Source organism: Sturnira hondurensis, unplaced genomic scaffold (assembly GCF_014824575.4).
Source record: "Sturnira hondurensis isolate 20B ecotype Veracruz unplaced genomic scaffold, ASM1482457v3 Scaffold0020903, whole genome shotgun sequence".
Classification (NCBI taxonomy): Eukaryota; Metazoa; Chordata; class Mammalia; order Chiroptera; family Phyllostomidae; genus Sturnira; species Sturnira hondurensis.
Genome location: NW_028093534.1, coordinates 663049 through 690964, shown reverse-complemented (window position 1 = coordinate 690964; position 27916 = coordinate 663049). Strand labels below are relative to the sequence as shown.

The window sequence follows — 27916 nt, the reverse complement described above, 5'->3', positions numbered from 1 at the left end:
TCATGACTTGGAATACTTCTTTCCAGCCCCTTCTTGCCTGTAAGGTCTCTTTTGAGAAATCCGCTGACAGTCTGATGGGTACTCCTTTGTAGGTGACTGTCCCCTTATCCCTTGCTGCTTCTAGGATTCTCTCCTTCATTTTAGTCTTGGCTAATGTAATTATGATGTGCCTTGGTGTGTTCCTTCTTGGGTCCAACTTCTTTGGCACTCTCTGAGCTTCCTGGATTTCCTGGAAGTCTATTTCCTTTGCCAGACTGGGGAAGTTCTCCTTTATTATTTGTTCAAATAAGTGTTCCACTCGTGGCTGTTTCTTTCCCCCTTCTGGTACCCCTATAATCTGGATGTTGGAACGTTTCAAGATGTCTTGGAGGTTCCTAAGCCTCTCCTCATTGTTTTGAATTCTCATTTCTTCATTCCTTTCTGGTTGGATGTTTCGTTCTTACTTCTGGTCCATTCCATTGATTTGTGTCCCCGTTTCCTTTCCATCACTACTGGTTTCCTGTGCATCTCCCTTCATTTCAATTAGTTTAGCCTCCATATGTTCCTCTAATTTGTGACTTTGTTCCTCTAATTTGTGACTATAATCTACCAGTTCTGTGAGCATCCTGATAAATAGTGTCTTGAATTGTGCTTCTGTGAGGCTGGCAATTTCTCGGTCGCTGAGAGTTATTGGCTCTGGGACTTTGAGTTCTTCTTGCACCATCTTTTGGGCTGTTCGTGCCTGTTCCGTAGCAGGATCAGAGCCCTAAAGTGTTCACTAGAACAGGGCAACTAAGTTGCTGGGTTGTGATGTTGTATGTGGGGGCGGGGTCAAAGAGGGACAATGGCTTCTCGTCTGCCGCCTGCCGCCACGGCCCCGGCGCCGCCGCAGCCACCACTGTCACCAGGCCCACGCGTTTCGTTCCACTGCACGCGAGTGTGCCACTGCCGTCAGCCCTCCACCACTGGGTTCGCCCCCTGGGGCCTGTGTGGTCTGTCTCACTGTGTGCGAATGTGCGACCACGGTCAGTCTGCCCCACACCCTGACTGGTTCCGGGCTGCCTGCGCGCCTAGGTCGGGGAATCTGTCCTGCTGGACCCTGCTCTGCTGCTGGCTCCGCCTCTCTTACCGTCCCCGTTGAACAGTTCGTAGTTGTCGGACTTCCGTATAATTCCGTTTTCTGGTCTTTGGGTGTGTCCTAGTTCTCCAAACCTTTGTTGTAGTCAAACTTGGTTGTGGGAGAAGGCACAGTGTTTCCACCTATGCCTCCATCTTGGCGGAAGTCCGCCTGTCTATATTTCTTTATTGCACTTTGCATAGCCTTCACTTTTTTCCTGTATTTTGTAACCATACTCAACCATTAGTGTGAGCATCCTGATTACCAGTGTGTTGAACTCTGCATTTGATAGGTTGGCTGTCTCTTCATCACTTAGTTCTGTTTTTGGAGCTTTGATCTATTCTTTTACTTGGGCCATATTTTTTGTCTCCGAGCACCTGTTACATTCTAAGGGGCGGAGCCTTAGTTATTCCACATGGTAGGGCAACCCATATTGCTGTATTATGGTGCTGTATGTTAGGGAGGGGTCTGAAATGGAACAAGGCCACTTGCTTGGCTCTTGGCCAGCTTTCAGTCATTTCCCCCTTTACCCATAAGCAAATTGGGCCCTTCTGATGCTGATTCCTGGGTGTGTGGGTAGGATCTGTTGGGTCCCTCCAATGAACTCTCCTGTGAGGCTGGGAGTTCATCCAGCTGCTGCCACCCCCTCTCCCCAGATTTTTATTGCCAGGAGGTTTGAGGCTTTATTTCCCTTCCCTGGAACCCTGCTTTGTGTGGTCTGACTTGCCCCCCAGTGGTTTTTTCTGGTTATTCACACACAAATGTGGGACTACTTAGTCCACCACCTGCACTTTGCCCATTCTGGTCCACCAGCTGTCACCTCACTCACCCGGTCCTACAGCTGCCGCCTTGCCCACAGGCCCTCTCTGCCCCAGCTGCCCATCTCCACCCCTCCTACCAGTCTGAATGAATGTTTCTTCTTTAACTACTTGGCTGTTGGACTTCCATACAGTCTGATTTTCTGGCAGTTCTGGTCACTTTTTTGTTGTTAAATTTATTGTTGTCCTTCTTTTGCTTGTGCGAGGAGACAAAGTGAACCTACCCTATGCCTTCTTCTTGGCCAGAAGTCTAGATTCTCCATCTCCCCATTTTAGGTGACTATTCTTGTTTGTTTTCTGCTTCTTAGATTGATCTGCTTTGACTCCCTGTCTTCGTGGTGTGACCTTCTGTGGTAGGACACCTGTGGGACTCAGTGGTGCAGTCTTTTTGTTCTCCTGAAGTTGATGCTCTTGGGATGCCCTTTATGCTGTTTATGTGGGCTCTCTGGTTGTAACTGGGTTTTGGTTGTTGTTGGATCATTCTTTGGTGGGTCCTTCCCTCTGGCTGGCTGAGGGTCATTCCGCCCACCACATCTTGTGTGCTGTTGTATAGGTGCTACTGGAATGCCCTGGAAACAAACCCATGCCTGCAAAAATAACCCCTCCCGACAGTCACAATATCGACAGCCAGTGAGCCAATATTAATAAAGTGTAAAGAGATTAAGACTGCTATAAGAAAGGAAAAGTGAATATAAAATGAGTACTGAAAGGAAAATGATTTTGAGAGGGTAGAGGGGGGAACAAAAATAAGAGTAGAGAATAGAGACAAAGTGAAGAAAGTAAAATTTATATCATAAATAAAAAGGGGAGGGAAGGAAGTGGAAATGGGTAAGTGAAGGAAGCATCTAGTATTAAGTTTAAATAGAAATTTAAAAAATATGTAGTAAGAGAGAGAAAAAAGTAGAAACCACATTGGAGAAAAAGATTCACCACCACACTATCAACAACAAATGAGCAAAGATTAATGCAGGTGGGATGGGAATAAGAGGGAAAAAGAAAGAGAGAAACGCTTAAGAGATGTCTGTTGGAAAGAGAAGTGATTTTGAGAGGAGAGAGGGAGAAGGAATACTAAGAGTAAGGAATGAAGGCCAGGCTAAGACTGGGGAAAATTAAAATTTAAAAGAAAATAAAGAAAGGACAAGATGAAAGAAAAATGGAGTGGGAAAGGGGAAGAGTAAAGCTTGAGATTTCAAATATAAAAATAGTGTATTTTAAAGAAATAAAATTGAAGAACTGCAACAATAACCAATGAGCAAAGACTGATAAAGGTGGAGAGACAATAAGGGAATTTTAATAGTAGAAAAAAGAGTGTGAGATGACTAATGACAAGAAAAATGTTTTTGAGAGTCTGGAGGAGGGAGAAATAGAGTGTGGAATGGAAACAAATCATAGCAAGAGAGAAAGTAAAGTTTAAAATGAAAATAAAAAAGAGGAAAAAGAAGGTAAAATTGAGTAAGAGAAGGGAGGAGATAAAACATGAGATTCAAAATAAACCATAGTGGAACAACTAGTGACCTAATAGGCACAAACTTGAAGTACAAGAAATGAATGTTAAAAAGCTATGCAACAGAGGAAATGAGGTAAATCATGGAGAAGACAGTGGTAGGATTCATTTTAATAGAATCTAGTGTTTACCACTGTCTTCTGTTTCTGGATCCGCCCCTGGAGATGTCATATGGTGTCCCAGCTTGGCCTTAGGCAGCCTATTTGAGACCACCAGGCATTCATAGTCTGTGGCTGTCTCCTTCAGTTGTTAATCTACTCTGTAATCAGCAGTCAGACTTAACCACCACAGGGTGAAGCAGAGTAACTCCTGTGCGCAGGGCTGTTGCTTCCCCTCGGGCTGATGCCACTTGGAGAGGAGTGCTCAGCCTGAGCCAGATCGCTTTTGCAGTATGGGGGAGGAGTCAGCACCAGGATCCTGGTGGCTGTTACCTCAGTTCTCTCCCCAAAGCCACCTCTAGCCTCTCCTGAAGTGTCTCTAGTCCACTCTGCTCCCTCTTTGCCACAGCCCAGCGAAATTTTGTGCATTGGCCGTTTAAGAGGCTCTCTATGTCTCTAGCTGTTTCTCCTTAGCAGACAGAAACCCCCCTGCTTTTCACATCTGGGTGTTATCTGGGTTCCTTTCCAGATCTGGTGCTGTAGGTAAGGAAGCCCAGGTTGTGGTTTAGACCCCACACTTCTCAGGGGGAACCCCCCTGGCTGCTGAAATATTCCTCCAGCACTTCAACTGCCACCTATGGAAGCCCAGCCAGTCCTCTTGTGTCTCTTCCGCTCTTTCTACCAGACACATTGTGGTGAAGTGGTTCCTTCTGTCCCTGGTTATAAGGCTTCTCTCCAGCTATTGTTCAGTTGGTTATTCAGGATGATTTCTCTACAATTTAATTGTAATTCCAGATTGGTCTTGGGAAGAGGTTAGTGTAGCTTCCGCTTCTCTGCCATCTTGGATCTCCAACTTCATTCTTTTGCATGTAGATAACCAGTTTTCCCAGCACCAAATGTGGGAAAGATTGCCCTTCCCCGCATTGAATGGTCTTGGCACCCTTGTCGAAAATCATTTGACTGTATCTCTGAGTGAGGGTGTGTTTCTGGGCTCTCTAATCTATTCCACTGCTCTATATATCTGTCTTTCTGTCTGACCACACTGCTTTGGTTACTATATCTTTGTAGTAACTTTTGATGTCAGAAATTAAGTTTTTTAATTTTGTTCATATTAAAGTCTGAGACAAGTTTTAATACTCCTTGCTATTTGATCCCCTTCCTCACATTCCTTCTCATGTACCCTTGTCTAAAGCATTTCCTTTAACAGTTCTACCTAGATGTCTTTCTTTCTTCATCTCTGTTGTAACCTTACTTCAGGGCCGGTTTTCTTTCCCTCTTCCTCTGTTTCCCCTTAATTTAGATTCATTTTTATTTGTGTATGTCCAGGCCACAGATGGCATTTGAAGGGCTTAACCCTCCTGAATGACCAAAGAGAGAGAGCTTTGATCATCTTTTGTCCCCAGCTTTGAGTCTAGTACAGTCTCTTTTGGAACTTTCAGGACTAAAAGTGTCTTTTACTGTTATCTCATTACTTAGGCTGGCTGTCTCATCTCTGCACATCAGTAAGAAGAAAGCTGAGACAGTAGTGGAATGATGGACGAGATCAATTACCTAAGAGACTGTGGTATAGTGAAAAGAGCATTATATTGGAGGCCAAGAACTGTGTGCCCTATCTCTGCATCTGCCACTAATTAGTAGTGAGGCAACATAGCCTCTCTTACTTAATTTACTGATAAGTTTACTTAACTGTACACTAATGATAGTTGGACTAGATTGTCTTTAAGTTCTGAAAAATTTATTTTTACTTTTTGAAAGACCATTTCCTTAGAAGGAAGAGGAATTTAAGCTGGTTTTAATGGATGAATAGAATTTAGGTAAGAAAGAAAGACTTCAGGAGATTTAAAACAAGAAAATGAAAGTATATTTAGGAGTCAATGAAAATAACAGTGACTAGACTTTTTATTAAGTGAGGCTGAGTCAATTGGATATCCCCATAGAAAAAGAATTAACCTTGACCTCTATCTCACAGGATATATAAAGATCAATTCCAAATGACTTGAAACCTAAATAAAAAAAGTAACACAATAAAGCTCTGGAAGAAAACATAGTCTAATAGCTGCATGACCTTAGAATAGGCAAAGATTTCTAGAACAAAAAAAAAAAGAAGAAGAAGAGAAAATGAAGGTTGATAGATTGGGTTAAATACAACTAAGAACTATGGTTTATCAAAAGACACCATTAAGAAAGTAGAAAGGAGAAAATATTTGAAATATATTTAACAGATGACTGTATGAAGAATATACAAAGAAGTCCCACAAATCAAGAAGAAAATGCAGATGGCCAAATAAAAAAGTGGGCAAAGACTTAAACTGGCATTTCACAAGGAGAAATATCTAAATGTCCAATAAAGATATGAGAGGTGCTCAGTATTGTCAGAGAAAAGCAAATTAAAACTATAGTTAGCCAACAAATACTTGAAAAATTCCTTAGCATTATTGTCATTAGAAGAATGCAAATCAAAACCACAATGAAATACTAGTTCACACTTCACATCCACTAAGATGGCTGTAATTTAAAAAACAAAAGGAAATAACAGGTGTTGGCTAGGGTGTAAAGAAATTGGTGAGAATGGGAAAATGGTTCAGCTACTGTGGAAAATAGTCTGGCAGTTCTTCACATAGTTAAACATACAGTTACCATATGACTCTGCAATTCTACTCCTAGGTGTATATTCAAAAGAATGGAAAACAAGGACTGAAATAAGTATATGTTCACACACAGTTGACAATAGCCAAATAGTGAAATACTTGCAATGTCCATCAATAGATGAATGAATAAACAAATTGTGATATACACATATTATAAGAAAACCTTATTCTTCCATAGGAAGGAGTGAAGTACAGATATATCCTGCAATGTAGATGAACTTCAAAAATATTACAAAATCTGAGTGGAAAAAGTCCAGCCATTGTTAATAATGAGAACGTTTTGCATGACCTTGATGTAACCTGGCAGCCAAAAAGAGTGGACTGGAATGCACATGCATGTGAACAATGACGACTTCACTGTACTGGTCAGTGGGCAGTAGATGCTGTTGAGTGAGCAAGTGTACTGTTTGTCCATCACGTTCAAAATGACTGAGCAAGTAGAGCAAATTTTATAGTAAGCTTGAACATTCTTCCATGGAAACTATCCGGATAATTCAGAAGGCCGCAGCTATGGGCAACTGGTGATTAGCAGATTCATCATGACAGCACTCCCACTCATGCATCCTGTCTCATGCAGAGTTTTTGGCAAAACATCAAATCACCCAGGCGACTCACCCCTCTATAGTCCAGATTTGGCACCCTGTGACTTCTGGCTTTTCCCAAAACTAAAATCACCTTTGAGAGGGAAGAGATTTCTGACTGTTGATAAGATTCAGGAAAATACAATGGGACAGCTAATGGCAATTGGGAGAACTGTGTGAGGTCCCAAGGTACCTACTTTGAAGGGGACTGAGGCGTCATTATTCTGTGCACAATGTTTCTTGTATCTTCTTCAATTAGTGTCTCTGTGTTTCATAGTACATGGCTGGATACTTCCTGGACAGACCTCACATACTAAGTGAAAGAAGCCAGACACAAAATGTTACATAAAGTATGATTCCTTTTATGTGACGATCCGGAACAGATAAATCAGTAGAAACAGAACACAAACTGTTGGCTGCCAGGAGCTGGGGATGCAGGAAGACTAGCATTTCCCAGTGTTGGTGAGGATGCAGGGCAAGTGGAACCCTTTGCACTGCTGAGTGTCACTGACACTAAACACGTGCCCTCTTCTGACCCTAGCATTCTGCTCCCGCCCATCTGCTGAAGAGAAATGAACACACATGGCCACCAAAAGACATGTACAAAAGGTTCTTAGCAGCTTTATTCATCACAGCCTTCAATGATAAACATCCTAAATGTCTCATCAGGTAGGATGGATGAATTGTGCTGTATTCATACATGGAATACTATACAGCAATTAAAAAATGTGGTCCATGCTATACACACAACAAAGATCAGTCTCACAGAAATAATGTTGAGTGAAAGAAGCCAGACCCTGAAGAGTATACTTATAGTCTACTTATATGAAGTTCAAGAGCAGGCAAACTGCTAACCTTTGCTGAGAGAGTAGGAGGGTTGGTAGTTGACAGGGGAGCTCAAGAGAGCCTCTGGAGTGCTGGCAGTAAGTGGAGTTGGAGTTGAGTAGTGGTTACCCAGGTGTGTATACATGTGTACAAAATACCCAGTCTGTGCACTGGAGACCCGCTCACTTATGTTCTACCTTAAACAAACAGCAATCTCGAACACCAAAACCAAAACAGTTACTGTAACTAGAGTATCTGTTCTTGCAGGGAGGCAATAAGAAAAGAATGTTTAAGTAAAAGGCCTTGAGTAGCAGCGAAGTGGAAAACGTTGGAATTCAGTGATCCAACTCTAGTAGGCTTGAGGGAGGGAAGCAGTCTTGACATGATGGAAGCAGAGCGTTAGGGAAACAGATCTTTGGAGAGGTGCCTGGTGGACTGAGGACTGGTCTGCAGGTGGGTGACTATCGTATGTGACCTGAATTAGGGTAATGCCTGTTTTTTTTTCTTTTGACTAATGTCTTTTAAAATTGTTTTAAATTACAGTTGACATTCAGTGTCGTGTTATGTTAGTTTCAGGTGTACAGCATAGTGGTTAGGCAATCATATACTTTCCAGAGAGATCTCCCTGATGTTTCCAGGGCCCACCTGGCACCACACACAGTTACTGCAATATTACGGACTGCATTTCCTGTGCTTTACATCTCCGTGACTGCTTTGTAACTGCCAGTTGTATTTCTTAATCCCTTCACCTTTTTCATCCAGCCCCCAACCCCCTCCCCTCTGGCAGCCATCAGTCTGTTCTCTGTATCTGTGAGTCTGTTTCGGTTTTGTTTGTTCATTTATTTTGTTCTTTAGAGTCCACATATAAGTGAACTTGTATGGTCTTTGTCTTTCTCTAATTGACTTATTGGATGACGCTATTTTAAATGGAAACTCGGAGGGAAGAATTAGTAAGGCTGGTGACTGGGCAAGGACAGCAAAGGGATGACGGGGCAAAGATGACTGAGTTTACATGCTTACATGGCTAGGAAAACGATGGTCCCAATAACAGAATTAAGAAAGCCAGGGGGAGGAATCAGCTTGATAAGTAAAAACATGTGTGGCTTTTGGTGCTTAATTCTGAAGTGGTGACAGCAATTGTGTGGCTGGGAAGAGCAGCCAGGGCTCTTCAGATACAAATCTGAGAGTCACCCACGTACAGATTATTTTGAGTAGATGAGATCCCTGAAAGAGAGTGTAATAGAGGGATTGCAGGAGGTCAGCCCTTGGAAAGGAAAGAGGTGGTGAGGAAGAGAAGACTGTGGTTGTGGACGGAACCGGGATAACAGAACAGAATCAGGATCACGTAAGCCAAACCAAGACAGAGTGGGAGCAGGGAATGAGGATGTAAAGGGAGAAGGATACCGAAATAGGAGAGGAAAAGGAAAGACTGAGAATGTCAAGGAGAGCAGGTGTAATTGTGGTCTTGGCAAAGGGAAGAAATGGGATCTTGAAGCACAGGCAGAGGACTTAGCCTTGGACAGCTTTACCTGTGAAGAACTCAGGTGTGTATAATCAGGTCACAGGAGTTTGTCAGCATCTTCAGTGACTTCCTCTTGCAGTATTCTTTGTCCTCTAAGTAGGAACTGAGGGAGTCTCAGTTGAGAATGAGTGTGGCTATGGGAACTATGGAGTCTTAGGGATTTGGACTTTTGGTTCCAAGCATAGTCCTTTTCTCTGTGGAAGGGATACAGAAGTTTAAGCCACAATCCATGACGTCTGGGAATTTATATGGTGCAATTCAACAATAATCAAGAGTCAAAAGAAATATGAAGAGGATGTTTTGAATCCTATGTCATTTTCTAATTTGTAACTTTTGGCTACGTTAGCTCTCTGTGCCTCTATTTCCTCATCTATTAAATGGGGATAATTTAATAATATCTAGCTCATAACTTGTTGAGGAGATTAAATGAGCTAATACAAGCAAGGTGCTTGGAACAAAGCCTGAAACATAGTAAGTACATGACAAATGTTAGCTAAGATCAGGATAAATCTGTAGGACTTCACAAGGGGAAAAGTTAGTAAAGGCTGGAGCCAGTGGGAAGGCTCTGTGGAGGAATGGGGATTCGTGGGGGGTAACTCAGGGATAGATAGAAGGAAAGGAATGAGGAAGAAGACACTCTGGTTGGGTAAAACATTCTGAGTAAAGCCTTAGATCAGTAAAGCCACTGTCCTTTCATGTGATTTTTTTTCAGTGACGCAGATGATTCGGTGGGGAGTACTGGGAGTTAGAGTAGGGTAGGAGAACTGATAGTTGTCCCAGTAAGAGGAGTGCATGTTGAGGGGTCAGAGCTCTTTGGTTGTGCTTTTGATCCTGGCTCTGTGACTTTGTCCAATCTCTTAGGACCCCAGGCTTCCTAATCTGAAAACTGAAATGGACTGGATCTGTAAATCCATTGCAGCTCTAAAATTTCATGCTTCATATGTGAAAATGATTTTTTTGACCATACTGCATATAGGATAGTGTTTTTTTTGGCACAGCATGAAGCCAACAAGTTTGTGTGGGGGCACACTTGTGGCTCTGGCCTCATTAGTCCTGTGCTGTGAGTAAGCAGAGCGGCCTGCATGTGGACCTACTTACTGCCTTTGCAACACTTAACAGTCGCCAGCACTAGAGAAATCTGGGATCTCTGCGGGTGTATTTATAAAAGGAGCCCTTGGGTATTTCACTCCCAAATTATTTAGAGTTGACACTACTACTGTTCTCTTGAGGAGCTGGGTTTTATGGATACTTGCCTTGAAGTGGACCCTGAGGGCTAAGTAGGAGGGAAAGAACAATTGCTAGCCTTTTAAAATAAATTTTCCAGATTGCCTTTGTGGAACTCACCAAACTAGAGGAAAGAGCAGCACCAGGAGCACCAGGTGAACTGCCAGTGACACCTAAAGCTTTCATGGTTAGACTCATGCACCAGGGTTCTTTTGTGACAGTAACCGAACGCTGTTGCTTTTGACATTAGGGGGTCCTTTGTCCCAAGGCATGGATTTAAATTACCCAGGACTCTGTTTAAACATAAGAAAATGGGCTTTCAAATACTGTGCTTAGAAATCATTTGCTGTTATGGCACTACTTCATTTTTTCTTTTTAGAAGGGAATTGTGGTCTGTGGCTCATTTCACTTCTAGCCCTTCCTGGTTTGAGCCCCTCTCAGGTTGCATGCAGGCCTTTCCGCTGTCCCCTCTGCAGGGCTGCAGGGCTGCAGGGCTGCAGGGCTGCTGCACAGAGGAAGTCCTCAAAAATTCTTCCCCCACTTTGCTTTTCAAACTTGCTGCTGAGTGGGAGGTACGTAGAGCAGTGTCTGCCCTCTCCACAGAGGAAAGTGTTTTGCGTTTCTCCCTGGCAGGAGCTTGGTCATAAAAGAAGGTACTTCTGGGCTTTTATACTGGATGGATTTTACACAACTTGGTGAATTGAAAAAAAAAATCTTGATATGGAAGAGCCAAAGCAGATGTAAGCTATTTTATCTATATTTTGTGCCTCTGAAGTTTGGAAAGGTTTAGTGCTTTCAGAAGCAGAAATTTGAAAAGACTGACAGTGTACCCTTGTGTTGTCCTTGGAAGTTAGAGTATTTCTTTGGGGAGTGGAGCTATAGGAGAGGTAGGTGACTTGAGCATATAAGGAGCCCAAAGCTAACATGCTCCACTGGGTAATGATAAATATGCCTTATCAGTTTAGAATAGAAGTTTGTTGAGAGTATAGAATTATCTTTGTAGCTGTATGTGGTTCCTAACAGTGAGTTGCATCTAAGTAAATAATAAATACTAGCATTCAGGAGACTCTTGTCTTTTGATCTTCTGGCGGCTCATTCCCCTGAGGGGTGGTAATGAACATGACCTATTCCATTCATGCCACAGATATTCCTGTTGAGAAAAATAACTGTGTCATGGAAGAAACTATGTGTTGCAAAGGCTGTGAATAAAGGTTGAGTGAGATGGTTTATTCTGGCCTCTTTTTTGAGCAGTGATTGATTAATGCTGTCTGTGTTGTTTTTCCTTTCAGAGCTGACCTGTCCTGCACGCAGCATTACTAACGAAGCTGCTGCAGGATGAGAAGATGGCAGCGCGGCTGCTCGCACCACCAGGCCCCGATAGTTTCAAGCCTTTCACCCCTGAGTCTCTGGCAAACATCGAGAGGCGCATTGCCGAGAGCAAGCTTAAGAAACCACCAAAGGCCGATGGCAGTCATCGGGAAGACGATGAGGACAGCAAGCCCAAGCCAAACAGTGACCTGGAGGCAGGGAAGAGTTTGCCTTTCATCTATGGGGACATCCCACAAGGCCTGGTTGCGGTTCCCCTGGAGGACTTTGACCCATACTATTTGACGCAGAAAGTGAGTTGCAGGAGGAGGTGGAGCAGCTTCAGATGCCCCTTTCCTAACAGACTTAGGGGAGATGAGGGAGAAAGAACTGTCTCTTTGCTGAAGTTTGGATGAGTAGTTAACCTTTTGTTTCAGTTCTGACTCATGGGAATTATTTTTCAGTTTAATTGCTGCCAAGGGTCATTCGTGGGTTGTGGTACTTCTGAACTCTCTATTAATGAGACTTATGATTTTGGCTCCTGGCCAGATCAAAAAAAGAGGGCGTAAATGAAATGGAACTATTTAATAGGGTCCAAGAGAGATGACATAGTAAAAGTTGGTATAGTCCTGTAAAATCTTACTCATTCAAAATTCTACCTTTAAATATAAAGATGGTATTGGTATTGTGACATTAACAGAGCCTGTTGTTGATGCAGTGGAGGTGATGGATTTGTGCTCCTGTCCAGCCCTGTTTTTGACATTAGAGCATAACTATTGGGCACAGGAAGAGAATAGAGGAAGCCAAACGGGGCCAGTGAGGAGACTCTGGGTCTCTGGCCTTGTTCCAGTTATCTGGGGTGAGCCAGCACTGATGCTGGCATTAGAGTCTGTCTTGTTATTCCGCCTAGTAAGGAGCATAAGTAAAAGAAATACCAACTTCATTTGACTGAGTTTCAAACTTCCCTAACAAATATTTGACCAAACCTTGGGTTTTTTCTCATGATTACGAAACAAGGCAACAAGTGGAGAAGTGAAGTCCCCTGGATAACCCACCAGCCAAATAATTAGCTGTTGAACAGTGAGGGCTGACACTGGACACCATCCTAAGGGATGCCTCATTTAGCAGATGTCATTTAAAGAATTAAATTGATGGGTATTTCCAAATAAGGGGTGGGAAGGCTTTGTGTAATTACATATTTGTAAATATAAAGCTTAACAAACTGCCTTATAAACTGCCCTTAACTAAGTTGCCTTTATTTACATTTTAGAAGAAATTTCAGTTTCTTTGGCTTAATAATTGGACAGAAGTAAGACAAGGCCAGTGGATGTCTTGATTTAGTTATAGTTGTGGAGGCATTTAAAAAAATTTTTAAAGATTTTATTCATTTATTTTTAGAGAGAGGAGAAGGGAGGGAGAAACAGAGGGAGACAAACATTGATGTATGAGAGAAACATCAATCAGCCTGCAACCCAGGCATGTTCCCTGCCTAGGAATCAAACCAACGACCTTTTGGTTCACAGGTTGGCACTCAATCCACTGAGCTGCACCATCCAGGGTTGTGGAGGCATTTTCAGTTCAGGATGGCACAAGCAGTGAAGACATTGTCTGTACAAAACGGGTCTTTATCCATGTACTTCTGTCACAGTGCAGAACAGCTACACAATAGGAAAAAGTGGAATCAGTACCTTATATCTTTCACTGGGAAATTTAGAAAGTTTAAGGAACAAAACATGATATAATATAAAAAACAGTAGGCTGGAAATAAGAAATTTTGACTCTACCATAATTCACCATATTTATTATTTATACAGGGTCCGGCAGAAGTAAAGCCTGTGTGAGTGTGGTTGGTAGGGTAATAATGTAGGTGTAATCATTTATAGTTTTAATTTGAACATTTCACCTAAAATGTCATATGGTGTGCTTGAGTGTGATATTGTTATGTTACAGAATTACATGCTTATGATTTTATAGTAAAAGATTTTGTAATAAAAAGGGGCGTTATTCGTGCCTGACCCTGTATTTTTCTTTTTTAGTGTATGTATTTCTTTTTTTTCCTTTTATTATTGTTTAAATACAGTCATCTCCATTTTTCTGCCACCACTTTCCCCTGCCCCACCCACCCCAACCTACCATCCTCCCTCACCTACCCCCTCTATCCTTCCCCCCTTAGCTTTGTCCATGATGGGTCCTTTATACATGTTCTTTAAGGACCCTTTCCCTCCTTTCTCCCTTTATTCCCACCCCAATTATTGTTAGTTCTTTATTTCAGTGTCTCTGGTTATATTTTGCTTGCTTGTTTCTTTTGCTGAGTAGGTTCCACTTACATGTGAGATCATATTTGTCTTTTACCGCCTGGCTTATTTCACTTAGCATAACACTCTCCAGTTCCATCCATGTTGTGGTGTAGGGTAGGAACTCCTTCTTCCTTTCTGCTGTGTACTATTCCATGGTGTAAATGTACCACAGTTTTTTTATTTGCTCATTAACTGATGGGCACTTAGCTTCCAACACTTGGCTATTGTAAATTGTGCTGCTATGAACATAGGGATGCATAGGTTCTTTTGAATTAGTGTTTCAGGATTCTTAGGGTATAATCTAAGCACTGGAATTGCTAGATCAAAAGGCAGTTCCATTTTTAGTTTTTTGAGGAAATCTCATACTGTTTTCTACAGTGGCTGCTCCGGTCTGCAATCCCACCAACAGTGCACTAGGGTTCCCTTTTCTCCACAACTTCTCTGGTACTGTTGTTTGTTGATTTGTTTGCAGTGGCCATTCTGACGGTTGTGAAGTGGTATCTCACTGTGGTTTTCATTTGCATCTCTCTGATGGCTAGTGATGCTGAGCACCCTTTCATATGTCTCTGGGTCTTATGTATGTCTTCCTTGGAGAAGTATTTGTTCAGGTCCTTTGCCCATTTGTTAATTAGATTGTTTGTCTTCCTGGAGTGGGGTGGTGTGAGTTCTTTAAATATTTTGGAGATCAAACCCTCGTCTGAGATATCATTGGCAAATATGTTTTCCCATACAATTAGATCTCTTTTCATTTTGCTGATGTTTTTTTAGCCATGCAGAAGCTTTTTAATTTGATGAAGTCCCATTTGTTTATTCTTTCCTTTATGTCCCTTGCTCTCAGGGACATACTGCTGAGAATATTGCTGTGTGGAATATCTGAGATTTTCCTGCCTATGTTCTCCCCTAGGACTATTATAGTATCATGACTTATATGTAAGTCTTGTATCCATGTTGAGTTTATTTTTGTGTATGGTGTAAGTCGGTGGTTGAGTTTTCATTATTTAGCCTGTAGCTATTCTCAGAAAACTACACAACATTCAAGAAAGAAATTAAGGAAGACACAAATAAATGGAAGCATATACCGTGTTCATGGATTGGAAGAATTAACATCATCAAAATGTCCATACTACCCAAAGCAATTTATAGATTCAATGCAATCCCTATTAAAATACCAATGACTTATTTCACAGAGATAGAACAAACATTTCAAAACTTTATGTGGAACCATAAATGACCCCAAATAGCTGCAGCAATTTTGAGAAAGAAGAACAAAGTAGGAGGAATCACCATACCTGACATGAAATTCTATTATAAGGCCACAGTAATCAAAACAGCCTGGTACTGGCATAAGAACAGACACATGGATAAATGGAACAGAATAGAGAACCCCGAAATAAACCCAAGTGTCTATGGTCAATTAATATTCAACAAAGGGGACATAAAATGGAATAAAAATAGCCTCCTCAATAAATGGTATTAGGAGATCTGGACAGCTACATGCCCCCTGCCAAAAAAAGAAACTCGACCAGCACTTTAACACTGTTCACAAAAATAAACTAAAGATGGATCAAAGACTTCAATATAAATCACAACACCATACAGTCCTGAGATATTCCACACAGCAATATTTTCACTGGTATGTCCCCTAAAGCAAGGGACATAAAGGAAAGAATAAACAAATGGGATCTCATCAAAATAAAAAGCTTCTGCATGGCTAGTTATGTATTTTTTAAGCTACAACAAATAATGTATGGGAAAAGAAAGTAAAAATGAAGGGAAAAACTTCCCAAAACTAGTTCATGTCCTTTTGCAAGTCACTTTACCTTTATAGGCCTAAATTTTCTCATCTAGAAACTGAGAAGTTGGATAGAATTTTTAAGGATTTTTTTCAGATACCAAGTTCTGAGGCTAAGTAGTTTTCATAAACTGTTATTGATTTCCCATTTACCCTTACCTTTTTTTAAGTCTTTTTTACCTGGGCCTTAGATGAGTGAGGAAGGAGGCAAACTTTAACTTTATGGTTGAATGAATAAGGGAACATAGAAACTTTGACTGTTTTTAGAAAAATATTTTATTCACTGTAAAATTTTGAAATATATTTCCCTCTTTCCTACCTTGCATCCATTGGTCTTATTAGAACTATAAAGAAATGACAAGTTGCAGGGTTCAGATTGTGCCTATTTAGGTAAATTTGGCCAGTTGGTGTAACTTCGTCAGAAAGTATAATACTCTTATAGCAATAAGCAGACGGGTAAAGCCCTTTGCACCCTTGCCTTTCAAGTAGCTAAAACCCCTTTAGTATTTTGAATTGTTTACTTTTCTAACTCAAATACAAATTAAGTTTTCTTTCTTAAACCTGACTTAATATATGAAAAATATATAGAGCTATTTGTTGTCAGAGCCCAGGGTTCCTTTCCATTCATTTTCCATGGTTCCTGCCCTGGAGACAATCCCTGATGTTTCAGATTTCAGTGGCCCTGGTTAGGGAGTGAAGACCCACAGAGGATGGGTTTCTGGTCCTGCTTGGTATATCATCCCTTAGGTAGGTCAGGTACTGATGGCTGTTTCATAGGGGACTGGCTTTTCATGACATACAGTCTGACTTTTTGTAGCCTTTGGCTTTACCATTCGTGGAAAGAATAGCTTTAATTGTTGTGTTGGGTTTTTTATAATTCTTTTTAAAAATTATGAAAAATACCACCGTACTATACCGCCACACAAAAAGGTCATAAATACATAACAGTGATTATTATAAAGCAAACAAACTAACATCCATGACAAGAAAGAGCATTAGTAGCACTTCAGAATTATTAATTAAACTGTTCAGTAAGGGATTTTTCAGTTGATTAAAAATAAGTTGTTCAAGTTTACTTGCAAATCTCCACTGGCATTACTTTTTACTAACTAGGCCTTTCATGAGGCCGAATTAGCAAGGTCTCCCCTTCAAGGAAGCACATTGGGAATTAAACCACCAATCATAATATTCTAAGGGTAGAAACGGCTTTAAGAGGACATTCCCTTCTCTTGTTTTTCAAGGGCTGCCTTAAATAAATTTGCAAAATAGGATTTCTTTGCTAAATGATGCAAGTAGATTTCTTTATCTTTTTCTCATAGGTCTCATTTTCTAATTGATTAATAATTTTTGTTACTCTCATAGAAACTTGTTTCTCATTTCCTTCCCTCTTTATTTTAGAGGGTGAAAGAAAACTAGTTTCCTACTAGTCAGGTTCTGGTTTCATCACATTGTGTATTTCATCCAGGCACACAGAGCCTGGTAAAATTTGTGCATCACATTTTCAAGATATTCTTGTACCAGCTGATGCTGGTTTGAGTTATTGCAATAAACTCTCAAGGTCCGCAACAGTGCATGTTGCATTTCACTGGAAAGGCCTGGCTCATCTCTCTGTGGGTTTCCTCAGCCCTCCCAGTGCCGCACCATTGTCTTTGCCTCTCGGTACTTTGTTCCGTTGTCTCCCCTTTTAGACTTTCTTGTTTTTCAGCTGTTACCTGCAAATAATTGAATTGGAGGGCCATGACAATTTTTTATTTATTTAATTTTAAAAATAGGTAATATATTTACATAGTTAAAAATTCAGTAAAAAAGATACTTCATGAAAAGATGTTCAGTAAAAAGTCTCCTTTTTACACCTCACCTCATCTGCCCACTTCCTGTCTCCCTGCACAGGTAACCGCTGTCATAGTATCTTCCAGAGTTTCTCTAAGTGTACAAGCAAAAACAAGTGGGTATTTTAAGGAAATTGGACTGTCCTGTGTACCCTTTTTTTTGGTTTTCTTTTTACTGTTTTCTTAAATCTGTTGAAGTCTTAATTTTGTTATTTGTTTTCTCTTCTTTCATAATATATAATAGAATCTTAAGTTTTTATCAATGTGAATTCTCAATGCATTTCTTCCCTTCCCACACTTTTTAAGAAAATCAAATCAAGGACTTTTCCTCAATTGTTGGAAGTGTGTCTCTATCTTCACTACAGAAAGTACTCTCCAATGTCTAATAGCAACTTGTTGAATTTTAAATGGCCACATATATTCTTAATAACTGTCTACAGCAGCAAAAAAGTCTGTGGATTAAGTGGAAAGAAGGCTCCTTCCCCTCATCCTATTTCTTCAAACTGATCGTTGATGTGTGTCTTCTTTTTGTTTCATCGGTACACCCTCTTATCAGAAGCTCCCACAGATAAAAATTCAAGTTACNTCAATGTGAATTCTCAATGCATTTCTTCCCTTCCCACACTTTTTAAGAAAATCAAATCAAGGACTTTTCCTCAATTGTTGGAAGTGTGTCTCTATCTTCACTACAGAAAGTACTCTCCAATGTCTAATAGCAACTTGTTGAATTTTAAATGGCCACATATATTCTTAATAACTGTCTACAGCAGCAAAAAAGTCTGTGGATTAAGTGGAAAGAAGGCTCCTTCCCCTCATCCTATTTCTTCAAACTGATCGTTGATGTGTGTCTTCTTTTTGTTTCATCGGTACACCCTCTTATCAGAAGCTCCCACAGATAAAAATTCAAGTTACAGAACTGACTAAGCCTTTAAATAGAGCCCATTCCTGTTGCATTAAAAATTATATATGGTTTCCCAGAGTTCAATTTGCCCTCAACTTTTTATGTCCACCTTTTCCTGCAAATTGAAGGCTTCCTAAAATCATAGAAAATTAGAATATGGTTGCCTTAGAGATTTCCTCGTTTAGCCTCCACATTATATATATTTAACGTGGTGTGAAGTACCGTAGTCCAAGAGCCAGCACTAGAACTTGTACCTCCTAACTCCTAGTCCATTACAACATATTTCTGGTTCCCTACTTTTCTAATTTTTTAATTAATTGATCCTCAGCTTCACTTGGCTCTGTTCTTCTGAAGCTAGGCAGGCAAATATAGAGACAAAAAAAAATCCCTGCTTTTTTATTCACATCCCTGATAATCCCTGGGTTTATGAACACTTCTTAGGGTGGGTCCTAAGAAGTACAGTGCTTCTGAAGGAAAGGATGGTGTTAGATTTAGTTCCAGTATTGTATGCTCTGAAGTGAAGGAGCTCCTGAAGATAAGTTATTCCAGAGACTTGGGCTCAGTCCAGAGACTTGGACTCGATGCTGCTACAACTCTTCTGCTAGACTTGTAATCAGGAGGCAATTTACTTACCTCTTCACATATTCTTACTTTTTAAAGGAAGGTTACCCCCCACCTGCCTCAATCCCCAGCCTACCATCAGGATGGTTTGGTGAAAAGGGCACTTAGCAAGGAAAATTAAAACCTTCTACCTTTGCTTCTTGTTTGCCCTTAGCCAAATCACTCACATTCTCTGGTCTTCAACTTTCTCATCTATAATATATGCAAGATATAGTTGGACTTATATCTATATCTTTCTAATTGTATTTCACACATATGCCTACCACATACAATGTTTTAGCAGTGACAAGCCACTAAGTAGTTTCCGTAGGTGTCCCCTGCTGTGCGCTCTCCAGCTCCTCTTGGAAAGTTCTCTGTCCTTGAACTCCACCCTTGGACACCATCCATTCCTCTAGGTCCAGGACTGAGGCCTTTTTTTTCCTTGTAGCCCAAATTGTTTCTCCTATACCAGAGCTAATTTCTTCTCCTTTGGAGTTTCTATAATACATTAAGAACTTATCTGATAAGTTCTTATCTCTGATAAGAAGTGGATTTTAGCTTTAACTGTGGGTTAACTTAGTGTTGATTGTGGCCTCCTGTTCCCAGCATTGCTTCCATTTCTCTCCTTCCCCTACTAATATTAGTGTTAAGAGCCTCCTCAAATGGAGAACTAAGTGAGAAAGAGAGAGTCCCATGAGATCCAGCAGAAAATCCTTGCAGAATCTGTTTTCACACACTTTTACCAGATACGCAGAGCAGAGACTGACCATCAAAGGAGAGCTTATGTTCACCAGGTGTGATCTGAAGTATTGTTAGTGCAGAGTTGTGTTGCCTACTTTTGCATGATAAACTTAGATGCTGCTTTGTTTTAAATAAAAATTTCATATTCTAAAATTCTGTTTTATTTTTGTTAAAAAATTTTCCAACAATATAAGAAAATAAAATGGTGTTTTCATTATTTTATTCACCAAATTCACACAAGTACTTGTGAACCAGTGGAAGTTAGCTCATTTTCAGGGTGATGGATTACTGAGGTGCATGTTTGGGGTTCTTTTCCATTCTCCAAGTGTCGTTGTCTAGAGGGAAAGGAATTTAATTAAACATTCCTAAGTCAGATTCCTGTTTTATAGCCTTGGCAAAATAGTCCAAGAGTTGGGAAATCTTGTTTCTGACCCCATCCACATCTAATTCTAGGTGATCTTGAACTTGTCACTTAACTATTCAGAGTTCCAGTTTCCCCAGTCTGGAAAATTAAGGTCATGCTTACAGCTGATATCCCACGTATCTTACTGGATTGTGGTGAAGACCATTTCTTGATGACTCTATATAAACAAAGAACAGCCTGTTGTCCCAGTCCTGCCTCATTTTTCTCCGTAGGTACATAATATATTTATTTGCTTATTATTCATCCTCTTATATACTCACCTGCTGGAGCAGTGCCTGCCCTATAGTAAGTGCTCAATCAATATTTGTTGAGCAAATGAATTAATCTTAAGAGATAATGCCTATGAAAACACTCTGCTTTTGTAAACTCTTTGAATAGAAAAAGTGGCATTATAGTGAAAAGTGATTCCATCTACAAAAATGGATTGAACTCTGGAAGGAAAAGGACTAATTACCAATATATCTTTTCTTTTCCCAAAGAATTAGTTTCCTTTAAGTTCTGAAGAAGTATAATAGATCAAGAACTAGCTCTCCTAATGTTTTAGAGATATTTTCAGAGGGCTAGCTGACTATTATTAAGTGTTATCAGTCTTATCACTCCTCTTGTAGAACCTTAGAACTAGAAGAGACTTCATAAAAGGTCGTTAGTTAACAGCCTCTAGTGCTTGAATCTCTTCTTGACTTATTGGTGTCACAGATATATTATACAAAGGACGTCACTCCCCAAACATCTGAAGTTGTCCTGTCCTGTCTGTCTGTGTTAAGTATTTTGGTTTTTTTCTTGGCTGTGTGAGCTGAGCTGAATTAACTGACTATAAAGGAAATGAGGGAAGCTGACATGGAATATACACCAGTTTGGGTTGCCTCATAATAAACTGTGATCCATTTACTCAACAAATACTTCTTGAGTATTTCCTATGTGTGAGGCATTGAGGACATTGGGTTCTCTTGGAGTGGGGAGGAAGATTAATAAAGTCCTTTCTTTACCCTTGAGTAGCTTATAACGAGTTAGTGTATAATGCAATACCACTTCCAACGGGGGGCCCAGAATGGGCCTTACTTACTCCTAAGTAAGAGTGGTATTTGAATTACTCCTTGGACTTTAGAGAAGAGGGATAGACTGGAACATTCTAGCAGAAAGAACAACATGAACAAAGGCTCAGAGACAAGGACATAGGACAACTAAGAACAAGCTGAGTAGTGTGATCTGATTGGAATGTGGGACATGACTAAGGCGCAGTGGGAGATGAGGCTGGGAAGGGAGAGATGGAGCCAAATCACAGAGGACTTACAATGTTAGACTAAGACCTTTGGTGTTTACTTGATAAGCAATAGAGAACTACTGAAGATTTTCAAATGGGAGTAAGGACATGTGATCAAAGCTGTGTTTTAGAGTAGTTAATGTGGCCGGGATATGAGGGTGGACCAGCGGGAAAGAGAAGTGGAACAGAGAGACCAGCTGTGAAGGAACAAGGGTTGCACCGTAACGGTGGAAGTGGACGCCATGCATTAGCATCGAGGATTTTGTTACTGTGGAGGATACAGGAGAGTTGAGCATTCAGTCATTTGTTTGATAGACTGCTGTTGAGCATTTTCTGTAATCCTCTGTTCCATGTCCTTCAGAATAAAACAGACAAGTTCTATACAATTTGGGGGGGGGTAGATAATAAAGAAGAAATAAAATCATTACAAAGAATGCTAAGTGCATTAATGAAGATAATATGGCTCAATTACTTTGGTGTGTGGTGCTCTGAGTACAGAGACTAAACTTGGGGAGAATCCAGAGTAAGGATATATGACCAAAGGCTCTATGACTACCCAGATATTGGTATCTTAATCAGGCTTCTAGCTAGTACTAAATTATAAGCTTTGAAAGGACCTATGATGCAGATATTCTGAGGTGTTTAAAAGCCAACATTGTCACTGTTAAGAGTTTGCCCATTTGGATTTCTGCCCATTTAGATAGGCAGGAGTGCAGTACATTTTACCATCAGTGTGAGCTATACGGGTACCTGCGGAGAAGCCTTGAATTTTCTCCAGAAAAGAACTTAGGTCTTCTTGTCTTTGTGCAGGTACTAAGTTGTGATTCCAAACTTGTGAGCCACAGTGTATAAGAGGCAACTTTTACTTGAATTCTAGGATGTGTGTTACTAACTGATCACCTCAGCCATAACATTTCACCAACTGGTAATTTTAGGAATTAGTCTCTGATGGTTTCTCCAGGTTGTGGGTTATGAAATCTTACTCTAAAAGCTGACCTGTTGAATGGATTATTTAATAATAACATTTAAATGTTGAAGGTTGTTTCAAGATTACAATGATAATGATCATCTTCTGACATTTTTTAATTTAAATTTTATTTTTTGATTACAGTTTACATTTGGTATTATTTTATATTAGTTTCAGATGTACAGCAGAGTGGTTAGACAATCATATACTTTACAAAGTGGTCCCCCTGGTATTTCCAATATCCACCTAGCACCATACACAGTTATTACAATATTATTGACTATATTCCCTTGCTGTACTTTATGTCCCTGTGACTATTTTGTAAGTACCAATTTGTATTTTTTTTATATCCTCACCTGGGGACATTTTTCATTGCTTTTAGAGAGAGGAAGGGAGAGAGAGAAACATCGATGTGAAACATTGATTGGTTGCCCCCTGTATGCACCTGGACTGGGGATTGTATGTGCCTGGACCAGGTATCAAACTCGCCAACAGATGCTTCAGCCAACTGAGCCATACTGTGCAAGGCCCAGTTTGTACTTCTTAATCCCTCGACCTTTTTGCCCAACCCTGCAACCTTCCTCCCCTCTGGCAACCATTAATCTGTTCTCTGTATCTATGAGTCTATTTCTGTTTTGTTTGTTTATTTTGTTCTTTAGATTCCATACATAAGTGAAATCATATGGTTGTTGTCTTTCTATGACTGACCAGTTTCACTTAGCATAATACCCTCTAGGTTATTTCCTACTGTTGCAAAATGGTAAGATTTCATTCCCTTTTTTTGTGGTCAATTAATATTCCATTGTATGTATGTACCACAGATTTTTTATTCACCCACCTATTGATGGACACTTGGGTTGCTTTGATATCTTGGTTATTATAAATGATGCTGCAATAGAGATAGGGGTAGATATATTCTTTCAAATTAATGTTTTGGGTTTCTTCAGATATACATCCAGAAGTGGAATCTCTGGGTCATAAGGCAGTATCTTTGTTCATTTTTTGAGGAACTTCCTTACTGTTTTCCACAGTGGCTGCACCAATCAGCATTCCCACCAAAATGCATGAGGGTTCTCTTTTTTCCACATTTTTGCCAACACTCGTTGTTTGTTGATTTATTGATGATAGCCATTCTGACAGGTGTTAGGTGATATCTTGTTGAAGTTTTAATTTGCATTTCTCTGATGATTAGTGACATTGAGCATTTTTTCACATGTCTATTGGCCATCCGTATGTCCTCTTTGAAGAAGTGCCTATTCAGGTCCTCTGCCCACTTTTTAAAAATTCCTTATCCAAGGATATGCTTATTCATTTTAAAGTGAGAGAGAGAAAGAGGGAAAAAACATCAATATGAGAGAGAAACATCAATCAGTCATCTCCCTTATGTGCCCTGACCAGGGACCGAGCCTGCAACCTTTTGGTATGGGATGATGCTCCAACTAACTGAGCCACCCAGCCAGGGCCTCTGCCCACTTTTTAATTGAATAGTTTGGCTTTTTGGTGTTGAGTTGTCTGAGTTCTTTATAAATTTTGAATATTAAGCCTGATCAGATGTATCATTGGCAAATATCACCTTCCATTCAGTAGGTTGTCTTTTCATTTTGTTGATGGCTCCCTTTGCTGCACAAAAACTTTTCAGTTTGATGTAGTCCCATTTGTTTATTTTTTTGTTTCCATTGTTTGAGAAGATATATCAGAAAAAATATTGCCAAGAGCAGTGTTCTGATCATATCTGAAATTAACTATATTTTAAATTCCTTTTTTAGTAAAGAAGAATTAAAATTGTATTGTTGTAATACAGAGGGATGTTCTCTTACTAATTGCTTCCAAATTCACATGAGCTGTAAATTCTTTACATATAACCCTGTTTGTCACTATTTAAGATTAGGATTGCCCCTTTATATGGCAATTCTGCTAACTCTGATTCTAAATTGCAGTAGAATTTGATACAAGCTCTGAAGAGGCACTTCTATTCCAGACATTTTGTTGAGGTCACAAAGTTTGGTCTGTTGAATCAAGTTTGAATAAAAGATTCCTTCAGTTTCAGAGGATGAGGTGTCCCATCTGCTGTTCAAGGTCAATCCCTCTCCCTGTGCTTTTGACCCCATTAATGCCTTCCTTTCTTCTCTAGAACTCCACTCTCTCAGTTGTGCCCTCTCTTGTCTATATTTTTAATCTTTCCCTCTCATATTGGCTCTTCCCCTCAGCTTGTAAACATACTCAAAACTGCTCCCATCCTAATGAACCCCATTTGACCTTAGATCCTCAACTAATATAATCTCTCTTCATGCCACTGAAACTTTTAATTAAAGAGCAGCCTTTACTCACCATCACCACCTACACATCTCCCACCTAAGCCTCCATCCTTGCAGCCTGACTGCATCCTTACCTCTTTGCTAACATTCTCAAGATTAGACCCTGTATGATTTCAGATTTTCAAACCCAACAGACATTTACTTTCAGTTCTTACCTCACTGAACCTCTGTGCTGCATTTGTGATTCTTGTAGCTTTTTGTTTCCTTGGCCTAGTCCTCCCTATATTTTGGACTGTTCATCTCTTTTCCTTCATTTCTCCCCCTTTCCCTTAAATGTTACTGTTCCCCCAGCTTCATTCCTTGGTCTGTGTTCCTCTCATTTGGCACACGCTCTCTCCCTGGGGGATCTCATTCATTCTCTCAGTACTCTAGAGTCTGTATCGTCAGCCTAGAATACTCCTTAATTATTCAACACCTTGTCTGGCATCTCTATCTGGATTTCCTGCAGGTAACTCAGCGTGTTCAAAACGGAACTCATTTTCTTTCCTCAAACCTACTTATCTTCTTTCGTCTGCTATTTTAGTTGATGATACCACCCACATTTAGATATCATTATTGACACCCCAATTTTCTGCAGTCCTTGAGGATCACCAATATTAGAGAGCTCTCAGTAGAATGTTGCACATTTTTACAAGTAGGAAAAAATTGTGGCGCAGAAAGTTTCATTTACTTAATTCAAATTCCCTCAACGAGTGTGTGGTAGAGGCAGGTTTCAGTTCCAAGGATGTGTAAGTGCAACACTCACGACCTTTCTGCCACATCGTCTCCATTAGAGTCTGTTGCGGAATAACTTTTTTTGTTTTCTACTGCCATTTTTAGATAATTTTCTGTTGTTTTACAATGCCTCAACATGAGTTAGCTTGTTGAGGTTGTTTTTGTTTTTGTTTTTTTAGTTCATTTACTTCATTCAGAGTACTGAAGAGAACATACTGAAGAGATACCATATCTTCAGTATGTTATTTGAGACAGAAAAAATTAGATTTTTGACCTAAAATTAATGAGTTTTTATTATGGAAAGAGTTATCAAGTTATCAAATGAGCTAGAGGATAAAGAAGGTGATGATATAGTTTTAATTATACATCTAGCAGAAAGTTGCATAGAGTTGTTGGTTGATTTTAGCTATCTCATGTCCTCATGTCTAAGAGAGTTATTTATACATTCTACAAACATGTATGAACTATTTACCTTGGGCCAGATGGACACCATATTACGTACTCTGCTTGTTAAGCTGAGAAAGTCACAATAGTTAGAAGATATACCAGCCCTGGCTGGCGTAGCTCAGTGGATTGAGCGCAGGCCTGCAAACCACACGATCGTGGTTCGATTCCCACTCAGGGCACATGCCTGGGTTGCGGGCCAGTTCCCAGTAGGGGACTCACAAGAGGTAACCACACATTGATACTTCTCTCCCTCTCTCCTTCCCTTTCCCTCTAAAGATAAATAAATAAAATCACTATCTCCAGGGTCCAGTAAGAGATAGTGATATGTGAACAAAGAATGACAGTACTACTTCAGAAGAAGTAAGTACAAAGTTTTGTGGGGACGCACACAGTAAGAGGGTAATTCTGTCTGAGAGAGTTGATGGGGCTGTTTTCAGAGTGGAGGTGATATTTGAGCTGGATCTTCACGTCTTAAAATCTGGTAGAAAAATATTCACTTGTTGGAGAAGAGAACAAAGAGTAGTTCAGGTATAAAGAACAGTACATGCAAAGGCACAGAAACATGAGAAGTTGAGTTGTTTAGCCCTGGCCTGTGTGGCTCAGTTGGGTGGAGCGTTGTCCCATGCACTGAAAGGTCGTGGGTATGATTCCTGATCAGGGCACGTGCCTAGGTTGTGGGTTCAGTCCCTAGACCGGTGGGGGGTGGCGTGAATGAGAAGGCAACCGATTGGTATTTCTCTCTCTCACATTGATGTTTCTCTCCATCTATCTCTCCCTCTCTTTCCCTTCCTCTAAAATCAGTAAGCATGTCCTTCGGTAAGAATTTAAAAAAATTGACTTGTTTAAATAGTGAGTCCAGTTGTGGCTGGAGCTGGGTTGTAGTTTGGTAAGACAGGAGATGAGACTAGAGAGGCAGGTTGGATCCCAATATGTGCATAGTAAGCAGATTTTATGTTCTCTCACCTCAGAGTTCTCAGGTCTAAGAAACCTCTAGGGCCCATTTTGAGCCAGTGCAGCTCCACAGGTGCCTTCCATCGACTCTGGACTCTTGGTCTAGCTTATGCACACGTGTTCTACTGGCTTATATCAAGTGTGTGCATACTAGCCAATGTGAATGTTAGCCTTAGAGTCTCCTAATGGGCACCCTATATTTGGAGCCAAAGATCAGAAGTAGTTTGTGATAACAACAGCAGTGTCATCATAATCAGTTATTGAGTGCTTATTCTTTGCCAGGCACTGTATTAAGGACTTTTTGTGAATGTTTATTTAATTATCATAACCGCCTGGTAAAGTAGGTACTATCTACTGGTCATTATTGCTGTATTATCATTGAGATATCTGAACCATAGCAACATAAGTTGCCTGAGGTCATGATAGCTAATAAGTAAGGGAGTTGGGTCTTGAGTCCAGGTCTTGTGGCCTCTGAACCACCCTGCTCTGCTGTTTTGTAAAAGAGAGGAGAGTGACATTAGATTCTAGAATGGGAATACAGTGAATGAAGTAGTTAATATGCTTTACATAATTTCTGTATTTTGCTCTTCCCTAGAGCAGCTGCAGTCTTTGCACCCTAGGAGGATAAAGGGGAAGTTCAAAGGCAAACTCATATTGAAGGACAGTGAGGAAGAGTGGCTGTGTAGGAGGTTCAGAGCTGCCCTGCCTTGGGAGTAGCATCATGCTGGCTCAGCACTGAGGCAGGTGCACAGGGCTGCTGCTCTGCCAAGTATGGCTTCCTGTGAGCAGGAGGTGGGCAGGAAGGGCGTCAGGTGCTTCAAATGTGGGTTGGAGGGCATGGGGTTACAAGGTCAAACCAAATGAGAAAGTGTGTGCAGGAGCACTTGGAAAACTGTAACACCACAGACAGGTGTGGCGCTAGCGTTTTCTTCACTGAGCTTACATCAGGGGAAAACACCAGAAAAGGGTTATGTGATCTCTGAGGCATATGCAGGGACTTTAGTTTTTCCCTGAGTTAAAGGGATTAAGTAAAAGAGATTCCTAGATTGATCTGTG

At 40.5% G+C, this 27916-nt stretch overlaps 1 protein-coding gene across 1 annotated transcript in view; it reads left to right on the top strand.

Moving 5' to 3' along the window:
* SCN8A (sodium voltage-gated channel alpha subunit 8) overlaps positions 1-27916 on the top strand; it is a 219613-nt gene that overhangs the window by 68979 nt on the left and 122718 nt on the right. Inside the window, exon 2 of the mRNA XM_037031019.1 lies at positions 11606-11935. Within this exon, the coding sequence (XP_036886914.1) occupies positions 11660-11935 (276 nt within the window). The 5' untranslated portion in view covers positions 11606-11659. The remainder of the gene's footprint in view (positions 1-11605; positions 11936-27916) is intronic.